Source organism: Lacerta agilis, chromosome 10 (genome assembly GCF_009819535.1).
Source record: "Lacerta agilis isolate rLacAgi1 chromosome 10, rLacAgi1.pri, whole genome shotgun sequence".
Lineage (NCBI taxonomy): Eukaryota > Metazoa > Chordata > Lepidosauria > Squamata > Lacertidae > Lacerta > Lacerta agilis.
In genome coordinates this window covers 61,466,825-61,488,867 of record NC_046321.1, presented here as the reverse complement: position 1 = coordinate 61,488,867, position 22,043 = coordinate 61,466,825, and the positions used below count along the sequence as shown (strand labels likewise).

The window sequence follows — 22,043 nt, the reverse complement described above, 5'->3', positions numbered from 1 at the left end:
AAAGACGCCAAGCGCCTCCAGGCAATTATAGCCACTTCAGAGCAGGCGGGGTCAAGCGGCGCGAGGGAGTTCCGCGGGAGCCAATGAGCAGCCGAGAAACAGCGAAGGCCATAACACCGGGGCTTCCATTGACCGAAATTCCAGCTCCTCCTCATAAATGAGTCGAGGAATTTGATTGGGCGAAAACAAAAAAAACCCCGCACGCCGGGTAGTACGCTCACTCGCGACTGGGCGTAGTCGACAGCTGTTCCCCGGCAGCCAATGGGGAAAAGGGTTGTTTCAGGGTGCCAAGATGGCGGCGCGCTGCTCTCTGTCAGGGAGAAGAGGGGCAGGGATGGAGTGAGGGCCGCGGCGCTCGGCTTTGGGGGACGGGGGGGAAATAACGGTCGGGGCCCCCGGTCTGGCTCTGTGCGTCCTTGCGCTCGAGGCGGCAGCGGCGGCGGCGGCTCTCGCTTTCCGGGTTAAAAAGGCTATGAGGTGACGGGAAGATGGCGAGCGACGCGGGTAGGAAGCAGTTCTGGAAGCGGAATGCGTCCCGGGTGCCGGGCAGGTGAGCGAGGGCGCGGGTGGAAAAGTTTCTCCCGGGTGGCGGGAGGCTTCTGCTGAGGCGGAAATCTCGAAATGTACCAGCTTTTCCCTTGTTTTCTTGGTTCTCGGTGGGGCTTTGCGCGAAGTAAACATGCCCGCCGGTGTGGCGCTTGCTTGGGACGGCATAAATTCGCGAAGGGTCGGGGGTGGGGAACGCTAAGTTCAGTCTTTGTTGGCTCCAGGTGGGATTGGGATAAACTCCTGTCTGAAATCCTAAAGAACTGCTACCTGTCACTATTGGTGATTCTGAACTACATCGATAAATGGCTTAGCTCATTTATCGGACTTTATATGGACTTCTGTTTCGGTGTATCTGAAGAAGTGTGCATGCACACGGAAGCTCATACCAAAAACAAACTTAGTTGGTCTCTAAGGTGCTACTGGAAGGAATTTTTTATTTTATTTTGTTTTGACTATGGCAGACCAACACGGCTACCTACCTGTAACTGGCTTAGCTCAGTATAAGGCATAGTGTCCTATGTTCTAAAAGCCTGAAGTTTTTTTTTCCTTCCTGTATTCTAGTGTTTTTAAAACTGCTTGGCCATCATCATTATTATTTAATGCTAAATGGCTGATAAATGCATTTAAATGTAAACATACAAATAAGTGATGAAGTCAAGGCAGGGTTTGGGGGCAGAGCTCCACGTGTGCACCCAGCAGAATGGGCCATAAAGGCCTCTGAATGCAGCAAGGGTGGCTCAGTGGAACTTACTACTGAGTAGACAGGCCTAAGATTGCAATGTAATTAAAATAACACATTTTTACATAAAAAGTGTGTGTCAGTGGCTTCTGTTGGTTTTATATTGTTGTTAATGGTTATTTTTCTCTTCATGTGCATTGCTTTTTTGTGCTATTTATATACCGGTATATATATCTGGCCTGGAATCATCTCTCCCTGTTAGGAGAGATGCTGAAACAGATGGTTCTTGCTCAGATCTGCTCATAGGGCCTCATGCATATTATTAGGTCACCCAAAGCCTGTGGAAAGAGAGGTGGATAACAGTGTCCACTGAAGAACAAAGTATTTCACCCAATTTTGGTGGGGAAACATCTCACCCTTTTTTTGCTTTGAGTTACTTATAGCATTAAATGCTTGGGTCTCTCTTCTGATATGGTTCCTAGCTAGAAGAGGTGAAACTATTTACAATGGTTCACCTTTGTGCTAGTGAGAAGGAAACCGTACCTGTTGAGTTTGTGTGTGTCATGTAGCTGTTAAAGATATGTGGACTCTGCCATAAACAAACGTGAGAGTTCAACAATGGGAGTATGTTGATAACAAGAAAATCTGTTAAGGTGCCTATGTGCATTTCATTGACAGTAGAGAATGTGATGCCAGAATAGGACAACAAATACCCATTGGAGAAATTGAGGCGGTGAGTTTGCTTTTACAGCATGAATTTGGATTACAGTATGTTCAAGGCTGTTGAGTGGGTCTCTCTACCTCTTAAAAGTAGCGTAGTTAGTAGAATGTCTAACATTTATGGAATCCCTTTTCTCCTAGGTCTTGGCGCTGGCCATTATCTTATTTCAGCTCAACCTTAAAACATGTTTATTTGCCCAGGCATTTGTGGGGGGTGCTATTCCCCCCCCCCCGCCTAAGGGATGCTCTGCAGCCTTGTGGATATTTTATAATCATACATATTGTAGACTGTTTCTCTGTGGTTTTATGAACTGTTTTGTTTTAACTTGTTTAATCTTTGTTGCAACCTGCCTTGGGATTGTTGAGATTGTTAGATGAAGAGTTGGCTAGAAACATTTCAAATAAACACATGCATTATAGTGCAGCAGACAGCAGATGTTGATGACTACAACAGAAAACAATGTTCAGATTGCTGGGGTGGGGGAGCACATCTCATTACCTTTTGTGATGGCCTGTTGACAACTGTCTTTAGAAGGTAATAGGCATTATTTGGCTAAAATTGAGAAGACAGAGCTTGTGGATTTCATTAATAACTTGAATATTGAGAAAAGAACCCATAGCTACTGGAATTTTTGTTCCTACAGTGAAGCCCTCTGTACTTATCTAGAACAGGGTGAGTGAGTGAGAATATTTGGCTGAGGTGGTTTCAAACGCTAGGCTAAGTTAAAATGGTGGGGATTTTTGAAGGGCTTATGGGGTGTTAGGAGAGGGATAGTACCTCTGGAGGGGACATGTCATGCTCCTTCTGAGGTAGTTTGCCCACCATTGGTCCCCACCCTGCTCAGCTCTCACCTGTGACTCCTAGAAGCTGTCAGCATGTGACAGCAGCAGGAACAGTTTTGACTGGTTGGCTAGGCTAAACCAGGTGAAGGTAGCCGATGGGTCTCATACCATTGGTGAGTTAGGGATTTCCCCTGCGTGCGAAGCCAGAGTCTGGTGCATTGAGCAGACAAGACAAATAGTGGGTCCAGTGGTCAAGAAGGTGGTTTCGGCACGTGCTGTCGAGGGAAGTGAGGAGCAGATGGGGCTCATCAACCTGGGTAGGTAGCCCACCTAGGAGAAGGAAAACTCTGATCCTAAACCTCCACTGCCTTGTGGGATATCTTTGGGAGAAGAAAAGGCTAAGGCTTAAACCCTACACAAATCTGGAGTGGAGTCCCTAAGACAGTTGGATGGCACCTTGTACTGTACAAGTACAAGGCAACTCTGGCAACTCCTGCAACTAAACTAGTGCCAAACATATTGCTCTGCTTTCTATTGGACTACATCAGCGAGACCATGATTGCATTCTTTTTGTCTGGGCAACCCAGGACCTCCATACACACTGCCTAGGTTTGCATCCTGGGGAGATCTATTTAGTGCTGCTAACACAGCGGTTTGACTTTACCCCGGAGGCATACTCCATTGTCTCTTGAGACGGATGGATTCCAATGCAATGATAATGACACATATGGATTATCAAACATGACTGTGGAATAGATTACCATTCTTTGGTTCCCTATAGATTTTACTAACCTGAAAGCGAATCTTCATTTCATTCACAGGAATACATTGAAAAGGAAATTGGTAGGATCTATGGAACACTATATTCCAGTGCTATTTTACACGACTGATCTTAAATTATATTGGGGATATATACTGAAAATTCCTGAATAGTTTGGAACTGCACAGATTTCTTTTATGTATTGGGAATGTTGCATATCCCCATAATTCATAATAGGGTCAAGGAGAAAGTTAGAGCATGCATGGAAGAATACCCCCCTAAATCAGGCATTTACTAGAGTGTAGAACTGTTCTTCAGGTCCTCTCCTGGGGCCAGTGCCTGTCCTCGTCTTCAGATGAATAACCAATGAGGTTAATCTGAGACACGATTATTTACTAATAGGTGCTGCCAGGTAGTGTGATCCTGTCCCTCAGTAATCACATGGTGTCCTGTTTATATAAGTAATGTTTGAATGATGCTAGTATTGGGCTAGGAACTTTGTGGATTCCTGACACATGGGATGCACTAGAATGTTTTTCACCAGCAGGCTGTGTCCATAGCATAGGAAGATGCCCATTTTCATCAGCAGATAAAGAGTCACTTGTAACAGCACTTAATAGTCAACAGTTCCAGTTACTGGTTGGTAGCCGTGTTGGTCTGCCATAGTCAAAACAAAAAAATTAAAAATTAAAAAATTCCTTCCAGTAGCACCTTAGAGACCAACTAAGTTTGTTCTAGGTATGAGCTTTCGTGTGCATGCACACTTCTTCAGATTCTTCTACAGTTGTTACACCTCTGGCTTGGCTTCTCCACCCACATCTCCCAGTCATTGACTTTCTTGCACAACCTCTCCGTGGCAGTATCTGCTGAATCAGGTTATGGTATATGAATATGCAAGTGATATATTAAAATTTCACTATAGATACTTACATAGTTTTTCTACATCTAATCCTGAAGAAGGTGGTATGGTGTGTGATATTAGAGAAGGAAATGTGGACAGTACCACATGTAGGAAGTTCTACACTACAGTATATGCAATACTTGTAAAAACAAACCGTAGACTTATTTGTTTCACAATTAGCCTACTAATATGCAATTTCTTAGTAATGCGCTACTCACGATTAGTGAATGCTTATGACTTCTAAGATTGTATATCAGGCATAGGCAAACTCGGTCCTCCAGATGTTTTAGGACTACTACTCCCACCATCCCTAGCTAACAGGACCAGTGGTCAGGGATGATGGGAATTGTAGTCTCAAAACATCTGGAGGGCTGAGTTTGCTTATGCCTGTTGTATATAATTCCAGCATTTAAAACTTTGATGAAAAGGGGTGTGATAGGGATAAGTCCTTGAAGTATTAATTCTAGTCTACATTAGTAAGTTGCTTTCAAGTATTTTGAGTTGGATGCTTTCTATTTCAGTACTACTTTAAGCAACACACTTAAAACATCACAAAGATGAAACAAAGGCATATTGAAATTGACTTGTGTTTTTTTATATATAATGGCCGTGCATGATTTTTCAGGAGAATTCTCCTGGAAACATCACAGACGTGCAAAACATACAGTTACCAAACATGACTATTATTAGGCTAGTTGAGTTTGCTTCACTTGGTCCTGGTCCACCTTGTTATTTAATGAAAACCAATCCATTTAATTTTGCAAGTAAAGCATTAGTGTGGTACATTGTGGAATATTCCCTATAGTTGAAAGAAATAAGTGCAGGTGAAATGATGATTTGGGCTGGAGTGGTAGCAAATTTCAGTTTGGTAGTTCCTTGTCCTTGTTACTTACACAGTATTTTAAACAGTTCAAGCAGCAGTAGGTGAATCTCTACCTATTGTGTGATCATCAGCTCAAAGTTCTATCTACAGTAGTGCTTTTCAGTACAGAATAGTTTAACAAGCCTGTTGTTGCCGAAAGCATTTTAATGTGGAGGTCGCCCCTTGTATGTTTATTGTCTTAAGCTGGATGGCTTCATCTGTTTATATAAAATACATTTCTGTTAAAGAGCGCGCAGCATATCCCTTCCTACCAATGTATGGTTTAGTTTAACTGTTTATAAATAGTATAAATTTATAGTATAAAACTTCTTATAGTATAAGACAGGGGTGGCCAACTCCCAAGAGACTGCGATCTACTTACAGAGTTAAAAACTGGCAGTGAGCCAGTGATCTACCAGTGATCTACCACAGACGTCCAGTGCTCTACTGGTAGATCAGGATCTACCTGTTGGACGTGCCTGGTATAAGAGAAGTCTTGAGTTACTTTTGAAGCCTGCTAAAGACACTTATTAGGGAGTCAGCTTCATTGAAATTCCATGTAAATAGGTGTTGGATTATGCTGTAATTGTACTAAACTTACTTTCTTCCTTTTTAGTATTCAACATGTATACGGAGCTCAGCATCCTCCTTTTGATCCACTGTTGCACGGAACGTAAGTTTTTTTTTTTAAAGCAGATAAAGGACTTAAATCTTCTCAGTATCTAATCTTTTGTTGAAGTCGATGCTTTAGTCATCTTCTCTTTCTGCTTCTGACCATATTGCTCTCTTCGTTCCTGCTTTCCACTGGCTTTTTGAATTTTATTGCTAAACATTTAATTATTTTGGCTTAGCTTGAAAGTCCCTTCACTTTATGGAATAAGCTAATCAGTTTGTAATGCTGTATTCTGTTAAGTAATTTTAATATAAGCAACTGTGTTTCGTTACTATTGACAACTGTTGCCAAAATTAGGGTAACTTATTTTCATTTTTCAAAGCATTTGACTCTGTTTAAGCTGGCTTGTATTAATTAATTAATTGCGTTCATATTACAGATTTGCAAACATTGTTTTAACATTTATTGGGCCAATGCCATATTATATTTGGGAGTGGTAATTATTTTTCCTTATGTCAGACTAATATTTTAAGCTTTGTGCTTTGTTGATGTTTTATCAAGGGCTGCTTATTATTTATTTGTTTAATTTAAGAATATTTTTATAGTGCTTTTATGTCCCAATTTAGCCCGGGAGGCTGTTTCCCCCCCCCCAAAAGCCCCACCCAGCTGCCATCATACTTGATGTCAGGTTTGAGGCAGGTAAATATGTGGATGCAAGGAAATGAATAAGAATTTAAAGTGTGCTCCTATTGTTGGCAAGTGGGCTGTGCTGTCAGCTCTGATCAGTGCTGACAGTGAGCCCCTTTGAACGTGCTGGTTTACAGGTGTGGTTTGGATTCAAACTGTGTTTGCAAACATACATCTTTTCTTTGTGGACTTGCTTTGCTAGTCTGCAAAGGAAAGCTATCCTTTTGCAGGCCTGGTTTGAATCCAAACTGTGCCTATAAGTTGACAAAGTGGGCCGTGTCAGCACCTTTGAAGTTGTTATTTGACAGCTTAATGATATCGGGGGACAGACAGGTGAGTTGCCCCACGCACCTGTCAAAATGGCTTATGGAGGGTGGGTCAGTTCTTGATCCAGCCCTCAAGCTGAAAAAGGTTCCCCATCCCCCACTTAAACCAAGAAATGTCTTCTATATTGTGCATTCATTCACAATGAGCAAGCATAATGTTTCCCATTGTTGTATGGACCTCTTAAAGAAGCTCTGGCCATTTGGGAGCATGCTAGCTGCATTCTCAATTTTCTTTGCGCAAGGGTCTTGTCAGGAAACCCCCCTCCCCACGGCAGGCAGCACCCCGGGATCGTTTGCAGTACAGGGAACCTCCTCCGTTGTTCACCAGCTCGTCATCCCCCTCCTCAGGAGGAAGCGACCATTCCTCCAGTGGGGAGGGGGAGTTGGAGGCAGGAAGTCGGCGCAGGGGCTGTGAGCAGATCGCAGAGCCTGAGCACCAAAGGGAGAGCGGGGAACAGGGACAGTTTCCCACGCTCCGAGGTCGCAGACAGGAAAGATGTGGAAGGGGGAGGCGGGGGTTCAGAATACCGCGCCTCTTTTGCTGGACAAAGAACCGGAAGGGAACCAGAGGGATGAGATGGACGTTTGAACTTTTGCTCCACTGTAAATATTTGCACAATAAAGAAGTTAGTTTTAGAAGTTTTGCGTTTGGCTGATTTCTCATGAGCAACCACTGAACGTCCTTACAGCTCTCTTGTACTACAAGTTCACTGGATATACGTGAAGCAATATAGATACACATCTATCTGTATGTACATTGCAGTCTTAATTCCTACGCAGAAGTTTCACTGTGGCATCTTGATTGGTGATGTTAAGTCCTGCTTATAAGAAATACCATGTATGGTCTCAACAGTGGCAGGAGACAAGTTTTTCTTCCCGTAGAGCTAATACAACAAAATAATTTTGTTTCAATGATAATGCTACTCAGCCTTGGATTGCCTACCAGATTTTTAAATTGGTCCCCTTTGCTCCTCCGATTTTTCGTATCACTATGGCTTTCCTTCTTGCACAGGCAAACTAGCTTAAGCAGATATGAACTGAGAAATAGCAGGAGGTGAATTATTTGAGAGGCTTGCTTTCTGTCGGCTGGAGGAGAACCAATTTATGAGCTGGCAAAAAGATGCAAACTGTAAATGTCAAGTCTGGAGGAACTGAACTAGAGTATGGATTTTATCGCTCCCTGTTCATACTATTATTATTTCTGGAATTGGAGTAGTTTGGCAGTGCAGCTGTAATGTTGCTGATCTCTTAACCATTTTTAATACATTGGGATTAGTTCCCCCCCCCCCGGTGGTGTGAATTCTCCTTCTTTCCTTTGCCCAGTTTAACAGGAGTCACTGTCACGTATACCTACACTTGCTATGGTTAATCGTTGCTGTAAGGTCCTTGGGTAGTTGCTCATGAGAAATCAGGCAAAACTCTGACCTTTCCTTTAGTAGTTTTATTGTGCATACTATATACAGTGCAGAGCCAAAAATTCCTTATCTGTATCAACCGTCTGCAGAATCCGAGAATGGCCCCTTCCGGTTCTGACCCCAACATAAGAGTTTCGGAATACGGAATTTCCGCCTCCCCTCTTTGCGTTTCACCCCTCTACGTACTTGGGGCGATGGAACTGGCGTGACTCCCTCCTCGCCCGCTGAACGAGGGGAGTGTAGGGTCTCTCCACCATCTCCAGAGCCTCTGCTCTCCAGCTCCTGAGCTGCCTGCCCCTCCCCACTAGAGACATCGCTGCTCTCTCCGCTGGAAGATGAGGTGGGGCTGAGGCTCTCTGTAGCTTCCCGAGAGCCCTTCCACCACCCTCCGCTGAACCTGGGACAGTTCCCTGACAGTTAGCAAGCTTTGAAACCAGTTTGTACACCCTAGTTAGATTAATCATATTTATGCACATACTGATGGTAAGCCATAGTTGAGACTGGGAAGGTTGGTGAAATCTCCCGAGGAGCTAAGAGAGTGGCAGTATTATTTTGACACAATGTCAGGCAATCTCTTGAGACTACTCTGCAAATATAATACCGTTTATCAACCTTGTTGGGTAGTGACCTGGATGGTCAATATTTTTACATGTTGCAGTAGGTCTGTGAGCAATCCAAAAATTATATTATATTGGGTTTGTAAATGACCACTTGTCTAGTGATGAGGAAAACAAGCTTTTGAATTAGGTAACTTTCTGACAAAGGTATCTCTGGCAGGTTAGGTTAAAAAATTTACAGACTTGTTTGTGGAGCTGAAACATACTATCTGTTTTTTTTTTTTTTTTTAAACTATTTGTGAAACGTGTAATGTGGTTCCGACCTCTTTATTTAAGTACTCTGTAATTAATAAGTTGTCACAAAGGACAATGAAGAATCTGAACAATCTAGGAATTGTATATTGTTGTATAATCCTCATCTTTCCCCACCATCATGATGCTGCGATTTTACATTGTCTCTCTGATTCAGTGTCTGTAGTATAGGCATATCAAAGGTGCATGGTAACCTTCTGTGTAACAATAGTTTGCGCCTCATGGAAAGTCTTGCCTTCACTGGGATATTTTCTTAAACAGATAAACTGGTTCTGCTTTCCCATACCCAAAAGTGAGTTTGCCTTCTACTACTTGAAGAAGAAAATGTTTCCTGGCAAGCAGCCATAATAATTTGTATGTCTATCAAACATGACAACACAGTGTAAAAGAGAAATTACGCTTTAAACCCACTTGTTTCAGTGCCGCTTAAGATTTTTATTTTAAGGCAATTAAATTAGGCAGGTTCCTTAGACTTGACAGTGAAGTTTTCTTCAGCTTGATAAAAGGTAGGAAGATCTTGGAGGCTAAAATAATCAGGACCATTGTGCACACTATATTCTGCATACAACCCCACATGGAATTGTAGCTAACCACAGCTTCCTCACAAGGGTGTCTTTATGATGTCTGCCATTCCCACTTTACTTGTTTAGTACAGTCGTACCTTCAGAGTCGAACGGAATCCGTTCCGGAAGTCTGTTCGACTTCCAAAATGTTCAGAAACCAAAGTGCGGCTTCTGATTGGCTGCAGGAAGCTCCTGCAACCAATTGGAAGCCACGGAAGCCCCGTCGGACATTCTGCTTTCAAAAATAGTTCGCAAACTGGAACAGTCACTTCCAGGTTTGTGGCGTTCGGGAGCCAAAACATTTGAGAACTAAGCTGTTCAAAAACCAAGGTACGACTGTATTGTTTATATGTACGCCAATGTTGTAAGAATATCAAGGTTATATATATATATATATATATATATATATATATATTACATGTTCATAAGTGTGCCAAGCAAACAAGTCCACATGTCTGAGGCAGACAGTCCTGACACCATTTTGACTCCTGACACCATTTTGACTCTCAAAACTGACCAAATGTTTACCAAATGTTTCTCTGCAAGGAGGAAGGGGGTGAGGGAACCTTCCCATTGTCTCAGAAATTAAGTAATCACCATCTCAAAGGAATGGCCTGGCTACCCAGGAAAGGCAATCAGATAAGACATTATCATATAAATTGGCAGGCAGGAGAAAAACAAACTTCTCAGATTTTTGTTGAAAATTGTTGGAGACCGCCTTTTCTGTGATGTAGGCATGAGGTATCTGGGGTGGGGCTGGACTCCAAGGGGGATTTTTTGAAATGTCTTTATAAGTGCTTGCACGCATGGCTCTGGGTCCCTCCCCTGCTCTCCTGTGTGTGGGGAGGTCAACCCTGTTGCAACAGAACAATAAAGATCAAGCTTACTAGCTGCTTTGCTTCTAAATATTCTCTGGTTGGTCTGTTTTTTTACTCCTACTGATGGAGAACCTGCAAAGGACTTTACAAGGGCTCTTGTGTACCCCATAAGGGAATAAGGGCAAATTTTTGCTTATTTCACCAAAATTGATGTAGTCCTCACCTATGACTCCTTCCCTTTGTGTAAAACAGCAGCTCTGCCCAGTAATTCCTATGAGATGCAAACTGAAATCTGAAATGTTGTTGTTCAGTCGTTCAGTCGTGTCCGATTCTTCGTGACCCCATGGACCAGAGCACGCTAGGCACCCCTATCCTCCAATGCCTCCCGTAGTTTGGCCAAACTCATGCTAGTCGCTTCGAGTTACAGGGAACCAGGCAGAGGGCCTTCTCAGTAGTGGCACCCGCCCTGTGGAACGCCCTCCCACCAGATGTCAAAGAAAAAACAACTACCAGACCTTTAGAAGACATCTGAAGGCAGCCCTGTTTAGGGAGGCTTTTAATGTTTAATAGATTATTGCATTTTCGTGTTCTGTTGGAAGCCACCCAGAGTGGCTGGGGAGGCCCAGCCAGATGGGTGGGGTATAAATTATTATTATTATTGTTGTTGTTGTTGTTATTCAAGAACACTGTCCAACCATCTCATCCTCTGTTGTCCCCTTCTCCTTGTGCCCTCCATCTTTCTCAACATCAGGGTCTTTTCCAGGGAGTCTTTTCTTCTCATGAGGTGGCCAAAGTACTGGAGCCTCAACTTCAGGATCTGAAATCTGAAATAGTTGCCTTTAAAACATTACTTGTTAGGCATTTTTTTAAAAAAAGCATTGCTCCAATGCAGTAGATGACATGGCTCAAATGCACTTTGAATTCAAAAGGGAAGAAGGAATACAGTGGTGCCCCGCTAGACGAATTTTTTCGTCTAGCGAAGCGGCAAGGACAGCTGCGCTCCGCTAAAAGACGAAAAAAAAAAGACGAAAATTTTTCGTCTTGCGAAGCAGCCCCATTGACTTTTTCTTCTTGCGGGGCAGCTTCCGCTAGACGAATGCCGTTCGTCTAGCGAGTTTTTCGTCTAGCGAGGCATTCGTCTAGCGGGGCACCACTGTATGTTTACATGTCAGGAGAAAAATAACCCATCTTTGTACTAAATCATCATTATTATTTTTTGCCTTGTGGTACTGTCATTTGGGACATGGTGAGGTTTACTTTGGAGAGAATATGTATGGAAATGGACTGTTGAATAGTCTGAAATAAAATTCAACCTGTAGCTAAATTTTAACAGGATTGCACTTGGTTCTTTGTACTGAACTAAAGGTGTTTCAAGATAAGCAAGCTAATTCTCTCCTGCAATGTCTGAGGTTCAGAGAGTTTCTGTGATATTTAAAGGGAATAGCTCATGAGGTCCTTTACCTATCAAAGTAAGCACACACAATGCAAATATGTCATTTAATGTTTAAGACAATGAAACAATATCTTTGACAGGCTGTATGAAACAATCGGTTTGTGAACGCAAAAGGAAATAAAGGAGTAACAAACATCTTTTGACCTACATACATTTCTTGGTTTATTTCATAGGAACCCCCCCCCCCCCATTTTATTAAACTAGCAAAGCTTTCTCATTTATAAGCCTTAAAACATAAAATTACAAATAACTCTGGGAAGCTTTCCTGTGTGAGTCCCATTGAAATGGACTTGCTCAGCTCAATTAAAATTAATGGGGCTTGCATAGAATTTACCAGAGGATTCTGCTTGAAATAAACAGGAAGTAGCATAATGGGGAGAGGGAGGAGAACTGGATGGAAAAGTCCCTGAGCAACTCTGAGTTTATGTAGATGATCCGGAAAATGGATCAAAATGGATTTCAGTCCTACTCTTGTGTGGCTAGCAGTACTGAGCAGCATTCTTCTCAATCCCTCTTAGATCTGTTGAGCTGTAATGGTAGGCTATACATTTACTGTCTGTGATTAGTGTACTGTAATAGAGAATTTTGAAGGTTTCATTAAATGTTTGTTTTGCAGAAAAATGTCAAGAAGCCCCTGAAGTTTGGATTTTTTTTTCCAGAATGGGGAGCAGGGAAAGGGCCAGAGTTTGAAATTAGCATGATGTCAGGCGCATTTTGTGCCTAAAGATTCTCCATTTGCAAGCACCTAAAAATGTCTGGGTGCCATTTTTTTTGTGCCTGTCTGATACTCAAGGATTACTGAAATGCATGTGCTTTAAAGACTCAAAGTATATGTTAAGGAGTTTAACAATAAAGAGTAGAATGTTTTGAAAGCTGAAGTGGAGTACCAATATTTTTATTGTAAACACCAAATTAAACAAGTATCAACAATTTCTGCTAAAAATGTGATATAACAATGTGTCACTTATGTGAATTGCATGTTAGTTCATGCTTATCAAAATAATAAAAAGAGTTGCCAGCAAAACCCCCCCCCCCAGTTTTGGCACCCACAACCCAGGTTCCAGAAACCATTTGGCTGCTAACTTTTCTATTCCACTCTCTAACAATGGAGAGGGCAGTACCACAATTTAAAAGAAATTGATAAGCGAAGGGAGAGGCAGGCTGTGCTTGAAAGTAGCACTTAATTTGTGAAAGGTGGAAAGTATTTTGTGCAAAGTATCTTCTTGAACAAGCTATTATTTATGAACTGGAAAAATATATACAGAGATCCCTTTTTCAAGACTCTTGTCCAAAAAATGCTGGGCGTTCTTCACAGCATCACTGCTTCCGAGCACCAGCTTGAGACCAGCTTCTTCCATTGCTCTTCTGATTTAAAATGCAGAAATAGCCTTGTAGTTGGAGCTAAAATGGGGTTGTATCCAGCAAAACCATCCCCTTAGTGCAAGGACTTCATCTGCCTGCATGCCCCTGGTGGTCCCCCAATCTAATCTGGGGGGTTGGGGGAACCCCCAGAACAGATTCGAGTGGGTGCAGGGCACATGAGGGAGAGGAACTCTTGTTGTGCTGATGGAGGGCCTTGCAGTAACATACAAACCACAGCAACTAGGTGTGCCAAATGCTATGGAAAACTGAAAAAGCTGCACATCTAACTAATTTTTGGTTAGCTGAACATTGTTTGCTGATCAGCAGCTCGCTTCTTACCAAGTCTTCTCAGAAATATGCCCCGTTGAATTTGGGCCAGCCTTACTGTAACTTTTTGCTTTAGTTTTAATGAACTAGTTACTTAGTCAGGTAGTATAATAAGCACAAAAGTGCTTGTGCTTGTGTAAAGTGCTGGTTTTTCTTTTGAACAGCTTAAAACCTGGAGCCAAGCCGCCAACAACTCCAGTGAAACTGAAGAAAATCAGCACGTTTCAAGAATTTGAAAGCAACACGAGCGACGCTTGGGATGTTGGGGATGACGACGACGAACTCCTAGCGATGGCTGCAGAAAGTCTTAACACAGATGTAGTCATGGAAACGGCTAACAGAGTAATTCAGAATCACAGCAAATTACAAGAACAGCACAAATTGCAGGAGGAACAGGTGGAAAAGGAGCAACCACAGCAGCTTTCAGAACTGCCCTCAGCTGCGTGTGGTGACAGCAGACTGGTTAAATCTGTCAGTGAAAGCAACACATCAAGTTCTGCAGGTATATTAAACCTCAAACTCCATTGCCATTCATTGTTTCTCTAGGTTGAAAGCTGTAGTTTATACCTTGTTCCAGGATTTCTTGAGGGCTTGGAAGCTTTCACTTCCCTCTTAAGCCAGACAGTAATTGCAAGGGTCATGTTATCCATTCAAAAATAAAAATAATGAGAAGTTGGGAAAATGTGCTAGTAGTTCTTGTACTTTATACTCTAAATCTACCCCACTAATGCCTATGGGACTAATCCAAATAGTGGCATTTAAGGGCCATAACTCAGAAGGACCATTTAATTGAGAAGTCCCCTTTCCAGTCACCACTTGCTTCACATGTGATGTCCATTCGTAGGGGGTTCTCCATGATTACCTATATGTGTGGGCAAGTTGATGAGGGAGTAGGAGTTCAGACACCAAGCCATGTAGGGCCAAAGCTCAACGCTGCTACAAGTCAGTATAGACAATGTCTTGGACAAATGTCTTGACGTGGTATAAGGCAGCTTCCTGCATATACTACTTGAAACTAAGCGCCAGCACTTGGTTTGGAGTTCACAAAGCGACTAGAAATCAGTGGAGCTATCAAGCACTGATGTCACAATACATTCCCAATGCCCAGTTATCTTTCAGAACCTCATAACTGTAATCTTCTTTTTCTCTTTTTGCCATATCATTTTTATTGAGTTTATAACAATACAATAATAAAACCCATCACTTTATCTTTTCAAAAACTTAACATTTTGGCTTTTTAGGGCCATGACTTCCTTCAAACCCTCCTTGTGATATCCTAACATTCATCACTAATAACTATACTTCACAAATCAATCACTGCTTAAAATTACCACACATAAACTTATCACTAAAATTCCATACTACAATGATATTCTTTCTTATAAACTTACAAAACTTCTCGCAGTCCTACCAACGTATTCAATTGAGTGTAATTGTCTTTCAAATAATTTGCAAATTTAGTCCAGGCTTTGATGAACTTCTGGTCCCGCTGTTCTTGGATTCTTCCCAGGGCCGTCTCGTCCATAGGGGCTGGTGGCGTGCCGTGCCAGGGCACCGGGCCCCCCAGGGGCGCCCCCCCACCCGCCCCTGCCCCCATGGGCGGGCGGGCAAGCTGAAAGCCAGCCGCCCTTGCCTCCCGAAGCCCCAGGTGGAGCGCTGGAAGGGCGCGCAAAACCCCGCGCCGCTCCAGCGCCACGCCCCTCATCCCCCGCTCGTCCACCCCCCTCCCGAGGGGTGGCCAGCGCGGGAGGGAGGCGGGCGGAGAGGCGGCAGGCCGGGGGCGCCGAGGGATCGCCGTGCCACGGCAGCCGATCCCTCTAAGATGGCCCTGATTCTTCCGGTCATTTTGTCCAATTCTGCATACTCCATTAATTTCACTGTCCATTCTTCCTTTGTCTGTGATTCTTCTTGTTGTAATCATTTTCAAGGCTGTCTTCAAAAGCAGCCCCACGAACAACACATTGTGACAGTCCTAATTTTGAGGTTATGAGACCATAGATAAGAAAGTGGACAAACTAAGCTTTTCTATTCTGAACTGCGAACAAGGCCCACTTGACACGAATACTCGGTAGCAGGCTGCATGTTACACACAAAAATGTCATGCATGACTATATTTATGGAGGCATTTTTAGCATTTTCATGCATTCCTGAAGAAATGAGTCCCGAGTTGTTTTTAAGACACTCAAAGCACTGTTTCCTCTTTGTCTTGGAAGGAAAAAATGGGAAACCCTGCTACATCACTGTGAAAGTGTTTAATGGAAGAAAATATTGTAGGAACCATTTAAAACATTACTGCTTGAAGTGTGTGTGTTTATGCCGTTCTATATGAATAACCCATCAGTTGTTCTCGGCTGCTTCTTCACAAACGTGAGATTCTTGGTATTGACATGATGACAAGGAGTTCTATTTTTATAACTGTTTTGAAGCCACAGTGGATATAACATTTTCTGTCTCTAACCAAACAACTGTTACAAATGCTTGTGTCCCAATATTTTTTCTGTTTTAAATGTAAGTTTTACCTTTGCATTAAAAAAAATATGGATCATATGCGACCACAGGGGCGAGACTTTTACTAGCACAGGTCTGGAAACAGAAAACAATACCAACTGTGCAGCAATGGCAACAGAAAATCACAGAATATATGGAAATTGCAAAAACTACAATGAGAGTCAGACAACAAGGGGAAGAAACGTTTAGAAAAGAATGGGGAAAATTTATAGATTATTTGGACAAGATTTGTAAGATATAAATGGATGACATAAAACACTCGGCGTATAGATATTTAATGTAAAAGAATATTTAAGAAATAAGGAAAGTTATTAAAGGTAAATACCAGAATGTGAGAATAAAAACAAACCCGACAAGGGAAAACTTTATCAGTGGTAAAAGGAATTGACGTGCAAAATATAGAAATATGATTTAGAGAAGACATAAGAGGGAAGAAGGGAAGGGATGGAAATTCTAAGTGTAAAAGATAAGAGCGATATATATTCTTTGTAATATAAGCTTTATATATTAGTTGTATTTATAAGTTTTATGTTGTATTCTGTTCTTTTTTTCTGTCAAAGCTAAAGGAAAAATCAATAAAAATTATTTACAAAAAATAATAATATGGATCACTTGATGTCTGTCTGTTTGCTCCTTTATATACTCTACAGATGGTGCTGATGAGGTTATTTCTGTGCCAAGATCTCAGTCCCTTCCGCAAGCCTCCACTGTTACTCTGGCGGGTGGAGTGACAGACCACAGTAGCTCAGGTATCCCTATGCTATCGGAAAGAGAGGCATCACGTTTAGATAAATTCAAGCAACTTCTGGCTGGCCCCAACACAAACCTTGGTGAGTACTCCTTAACCATTGGTCTTCAACTGGTGGGTTAGGACAGAGTACTGGGTTGCGACCTGATCTGAGGTGGGTTGACAGCCATCTGTCAGGAATGCTTTGATGGTGTTTCCTGCTTGGCAGGGGGTTGGACTGGATGGCCCTTGTGGTCTCTTCCAACTCTATGATTCTATGGGTCACAACAGCAGTGCTGCCACCTTACAAATATATGGCAAAAAGTAGAGGGTTCTTCAATGCATGTTTGAAGATGGGTCTTCTGTAGCAAGTTTATCTCTGGCAGTTTGATCCCTGCTAAAGTGTGATATGTACTTCTCTAGGGATGTAGTTATTTTGTAAGGAACAAAAGTTTTGAGCTTATCTATTTCAGCCTTTCAAGGATTTTAAATTGTGATTCTGTTTCATGGCAGGTCTTAATTGGTGTTACAGTGAAATTCCCTTTTTACGTGTTTGGTACTGAAGATTGATTTATTCTCTGGTTTCAACTGCACTATTCATGAATGTCCATTTTTATTCCACTTCAGCATACATGGTTCCCCCCCCCCCAAAGAATCCTGGGAACTGTAGTTTTAAGGGTGCTGGGAATTGTTAGGATACTCCTTTCCTCCTCGCAGAACTACATTTTACAGAGTACTCTGGGAAAGAGGGATTGTTGTTAAACGTGTTTAAGTTTGTGGTGTGGACGTGCCCCTCACCCTTTCAGCCACCTTGAACTGTGTTTGATTTGAAATCAAATATTCTAGTTTTATAAAGCAGCACTTGATTTCATAACCTGATAAGGACTTTGTGCACGTAAATAAAGGTTTATATTGCACCATCTTATGCAAACCACATAACTTGTATGCATTGACTGTTTTGTATAACACCCGCTTCTGTTAGGCAAGGGGAGCAGCAGGGAACTGAAATGGCATTCCTTCCTATTCATTTTATATTTATTCTGGAAAGTGAAAATGTTTAGTTTCTGAGTTGTTCTTTTTCATCCCCCCCCCCAGTCATTCCTTTGTTCTGTCACCTTTGATCCTTTTGAAAGCCTGGCAGCTTTATCTGTTGGCAACAATTTGAAATCCATGTTCACTTTACAACCAAGTTAAGCCCATGACATCAGTTTCATTTCAGTATTAGATTCGGTTACCCACATTTTGTAGCAGCCCCTCTCAAATTCCCCAAGTGATACCTAGTCTTTCCCCCTGATTTCCTTCCCCAGCTCTTTCTAGATCAAATGTAAAGCTGATCACCACTCATGAACATTAATGAAAATGCAGAGCTGAAGGAAAAGAAGGGCAGTATTGGCAGCACCAAGGACCTTGGAGGAACTGGGATACACAGTGCTGCCCAAGCTGTAGGAACGAAAACTCTAGTTATCTGACAGAAGATATTTAAAAAAGCCCTGCCCAGCTTATTTGGCAGCCCGGTCTAGATTTCTATCCCCCCTTCTGATAGGACAGGCAGACAGAACCCAGGAGGCTAAATTAATCCATTTATTGAATGATGAGGAACCGAGTAGATCTCTTACAGTTGCTAGATTTTTGATAAATGTCCTATCCCAGAAAAAGAGAAATGGGTCACTGCATAGTTTTGATAGTTTAACTAATACCCAGTATTATTAAGAGGAAATTAAGTTATTAATTAACTCTTAAATAAAGTTTTAGCTGAATCCCTATGCTGCATATGTATTAACCAATTTGAGTTAAAATGTTATTTTTGAAGGGCTGTTTAGAATTGATATTGTTCAAATTGTAGTAGTTGCTGCCTCGTTTTTTAATTGTTTTATGTCGAGTTGCTTCAAATTGTATGTCTGTTTGCTTTGTCTGTTTTGTTTTGATATGGGCCAATGGCCGTAATAAATTTACTACTACTACTATTTAAAAAGCCCCTGAGGTCAGTTTGCCATAATAGAGCAATGGTGAAGACTAGATGAGCTCCTGCTCTGATTTGGGATAGCATGATGGATGGCATCAAAAGCTGCAGAGGGGTGCAGGAGAACCAATAAGGTTGTAGTCTCCCATCAATTCCCTAGAGCAAGTCAATCCCCCAGAGTGACTAAGGCTGTTTTCTGGCACGAATCCAGATAATCAGTACTCTCTCCTGTGGAAATTGGACTGGAATTTCACCTCCCAGGACACACAGGCTTGGTGGAGGGGCAGAATCTTGTTTCACTTACCAGATGCTTCTAAGAAGGCAAGAGGTGGATGCAAATTCCTTGTACTTAATGCTGAATTCTGAAAGCTCCCCCTCCAAGAGGAGGAAAAGATGGAACTTGCACTACAAAAAAGGAAGAGCTGCTCGCTGCCTTTCTCATCCAAGTTTATCTCTCCCTAATGACTAGATCTTTTTAGTGCCTGAGATTTCTGCTCTTTCTTGCTTTTTTCTGTGCCTTGTGGTCAGAGAACCATAAGTTTCAATAGCGTGTGCTTTGATGGTGAGGGTCAGCTCGGTGGGCTGTCTCCTAAAACGCAGCAAATACATTAAGCCAGCTCTACTATGCCGTCACCTTTCCTACCTCACTCCTGAATGACAGATACTTTGTAAAACCATTAGGCATCTTATGTACTAGACGTGTGATCACGGGAATTGCAACAGTGAAATGTCTTTATACTCTCAGTAATGGGACTTGATTGTTGAGAGATTTGGCCAGGTTACAGACAAATTTGGAGCTTGCTTAATTAGAATTAAATTAAATTAAATTATTTTTTTTCAAGGACGTGGCATTAGGCTTTCTGGGCATTATGTACCGGTAATTGCCGGGACTTGTCTCATCAATTGAGAGAAAGCAAGAGTCTTCAAATCTTGGCTAGCCCTGGTCACCAAACACAACCTTTTGGTTACTATGAGCTTACCTTTCCTGTTCTGCAACTGCGTCTATGTGGAAGTTCAAGTCCTGCTATGTTCAGTTGGGTTACACCCAGGATGGTATACGTAGTATTAATGTCTTGGTTCCTGATGTGCTATATAGTGTTTGACTTCACCCCTAAAGGTGCACTTCATTGTTACTTGAGGCAGACGGATGCCAACCAACCAACATCAGTGCAGGAAGTACAGTGGTACCTCTGGTTACGAATGTTTCAGGTTACGAGCTCCGCTAACCCGGAAGTAGCTGCTCCTGGTTGCAAACTTTGCCCCAGGATGCAAATGGAAATCACGTGCCAGAGGCTCACGTGCAGCGGGAGGCCCCATTAGTGAAAGCGCGCCTCAGGATAAGAACGGTTTCAGCTTAAGAACGGACCTCCGGAACAAATTAAGTTCGTAACCAGAGGTACCACTGTAAAGGGCAATCATCTGATGTAGTCTCTTTTTCAGCTTCAGAAGTTTGGAGCTGGGGGGAGGGAAGTGGGGTGTCATTTTGGCAGTGGGTAGCTGAGGAGCATCTTGGTTGGTTGTTTGCCTGTTGCCGAAACAGCTAGCACCATCCTTTCCCTTTGGCAAGGGGGATGAGTAAAAACGTTAGTGAAAAACACTGCATTTTTCAAATGCTCTGTACAAGCTGGTACTAAAGGAGTTATAAATGTTTCCAGAGGGGGAAAAACCCTGTATAGGAAGGAAGTTTTATGAAGTACAATTGCTATGCAGATCAACACTTATTTCTACAGCTCTCATTTGCCCTTTTGACCACCCACATTAAAATTCTCTCTTAATGATCTTCTAAACATTCTGTGCTTCCTTTCACTTAAGCTCTTATGCAGTTATTTTCTGTTTCTTTCACATCTCCACCTCATCTATTTCACTATTAAATTTTCCAACTTCTCTGCCCTCGTTAGCTAATCCTAGCTTGCTTTTTTGTCTAGATTTCTTTCTGAACAGGTTAACTCCTTCAGCACACCTTGCATTTGACTTATCAGTTCTATATGCATTCAACTGACACTTTTGGTTCATTGAAGATTAAGGGCTTTATTTTGCTAGGATTTTTTTTTAAATGAAGCACCTAACAGAACTATTACTCTTTTAAAACTGCTTGCAGTCGTTTCCATAGTGATATCAAGCCTTTTTATAAAAGCCGTTTTCTGTATGTGCTGTTTGACTTCCCAGATGCGGTTGGGGAGCTGGAGTTCATGAATCTATTGTATTGGAAGACTATTCTAGTTCTTTATAGTTAAATTATGCTAGGATTCTTTTTTAATAAGGATGTGAAGCTTATAAATCTAGTTTATCATGTCTATCATTTAATTGTTCATGCAAACCGCTACTTATGTAGCGATTACATCATCTTGCTGAATTAACTGTTGATGTCGCAGGTATGGATAATGCATGTGCAGGAATTGTGGGTACCCTTAAAATTATGATCTAGAAATATGATACTTAAAGGAAGTGATAGAAGAATGGATATTGGTTTTTGACACAATACTGCATTGAGTATGCGTGTGATTTCAAGGAGACCCACAATCTGGCAGTACCCATAGTTTGAGCTGGGTGGCCCTATAATTTATAATAGAGAGAGATGTTCTGGCCATGCAACTGTGTGGCAAACTATAGTTCTATGAATCAATTGCTGTTAGGTAACTATGGTCTTTGTTTCAACATAAATCTGCCACAGACTAAATGAGGATTGTGTTGTAGAACCACATAATTGGTATACCCTGGTTCATCCATTTTTAGCTAGATATGCAAGCCCCAATGAATTCAGTGGGACATCAGAACTGTGTAGGTTTTGCCCCCTTCCTGTAAACCTGCGGGAGGTTCTACCAGTTAATCTATTAGCTCGGCTGTTGAAAATTCCTACGGTCTATTTCCTACATCTCCCCCAATTAGGAGAGGTTGGAGAAGCTTAAAGGATTGGCTTATTATCATTTTTTCCTGCCCTTCCAGGAAAACTAGGGATTCTGGTGTAAGAGGAGAGGTATTGGTTCTTGTCTGGGAGAAGGAGTTAGACGTATTGCTTCCACAAGAGGCAAGTGATGGCCACCAGCTTGGATTTCTTTAAAAGATGATTAGACAAATTCATGGAGGACAAGCCTAATGGCTATGCTGTACCCTTAACTATTGGGCAAGTATGCTCCCAAACATATTTGTTTGGAGCTCAGGTG

General features: G+C 42.1%; 1 protein-coding gene across 1 annotated transcript in view; it reads left to right on the top strand.

The window, feature by feature from the left end:
• The first annotated feature begins 397 nt into the window (after nucleotides 1–397).
• The window catches only part of TBC1D22A (TBC1 domain family member 22A), a 125,407-nt gene continuing 103,761 nt past the window's right edge, over nucleotides 398–22,043 (top strand). Inside the window, 4 exon segments of the mRNA XM_033161435.1 lie at nucleotides 398–550; nucleotides 5,871–5,927; nucleotides 13,852–14,189; nucleotides 16,846–17,025. Of these exon segments, the coding sequence (XP_033017326.1) occupies nucleotides 489–550; nucleotides 5,871–5,927; nucleotides 13,852–14,189; nucleotides 16,846–17,025 (637 nt within the window). The 5' untranslated portion in view covers nucleotides 398–488.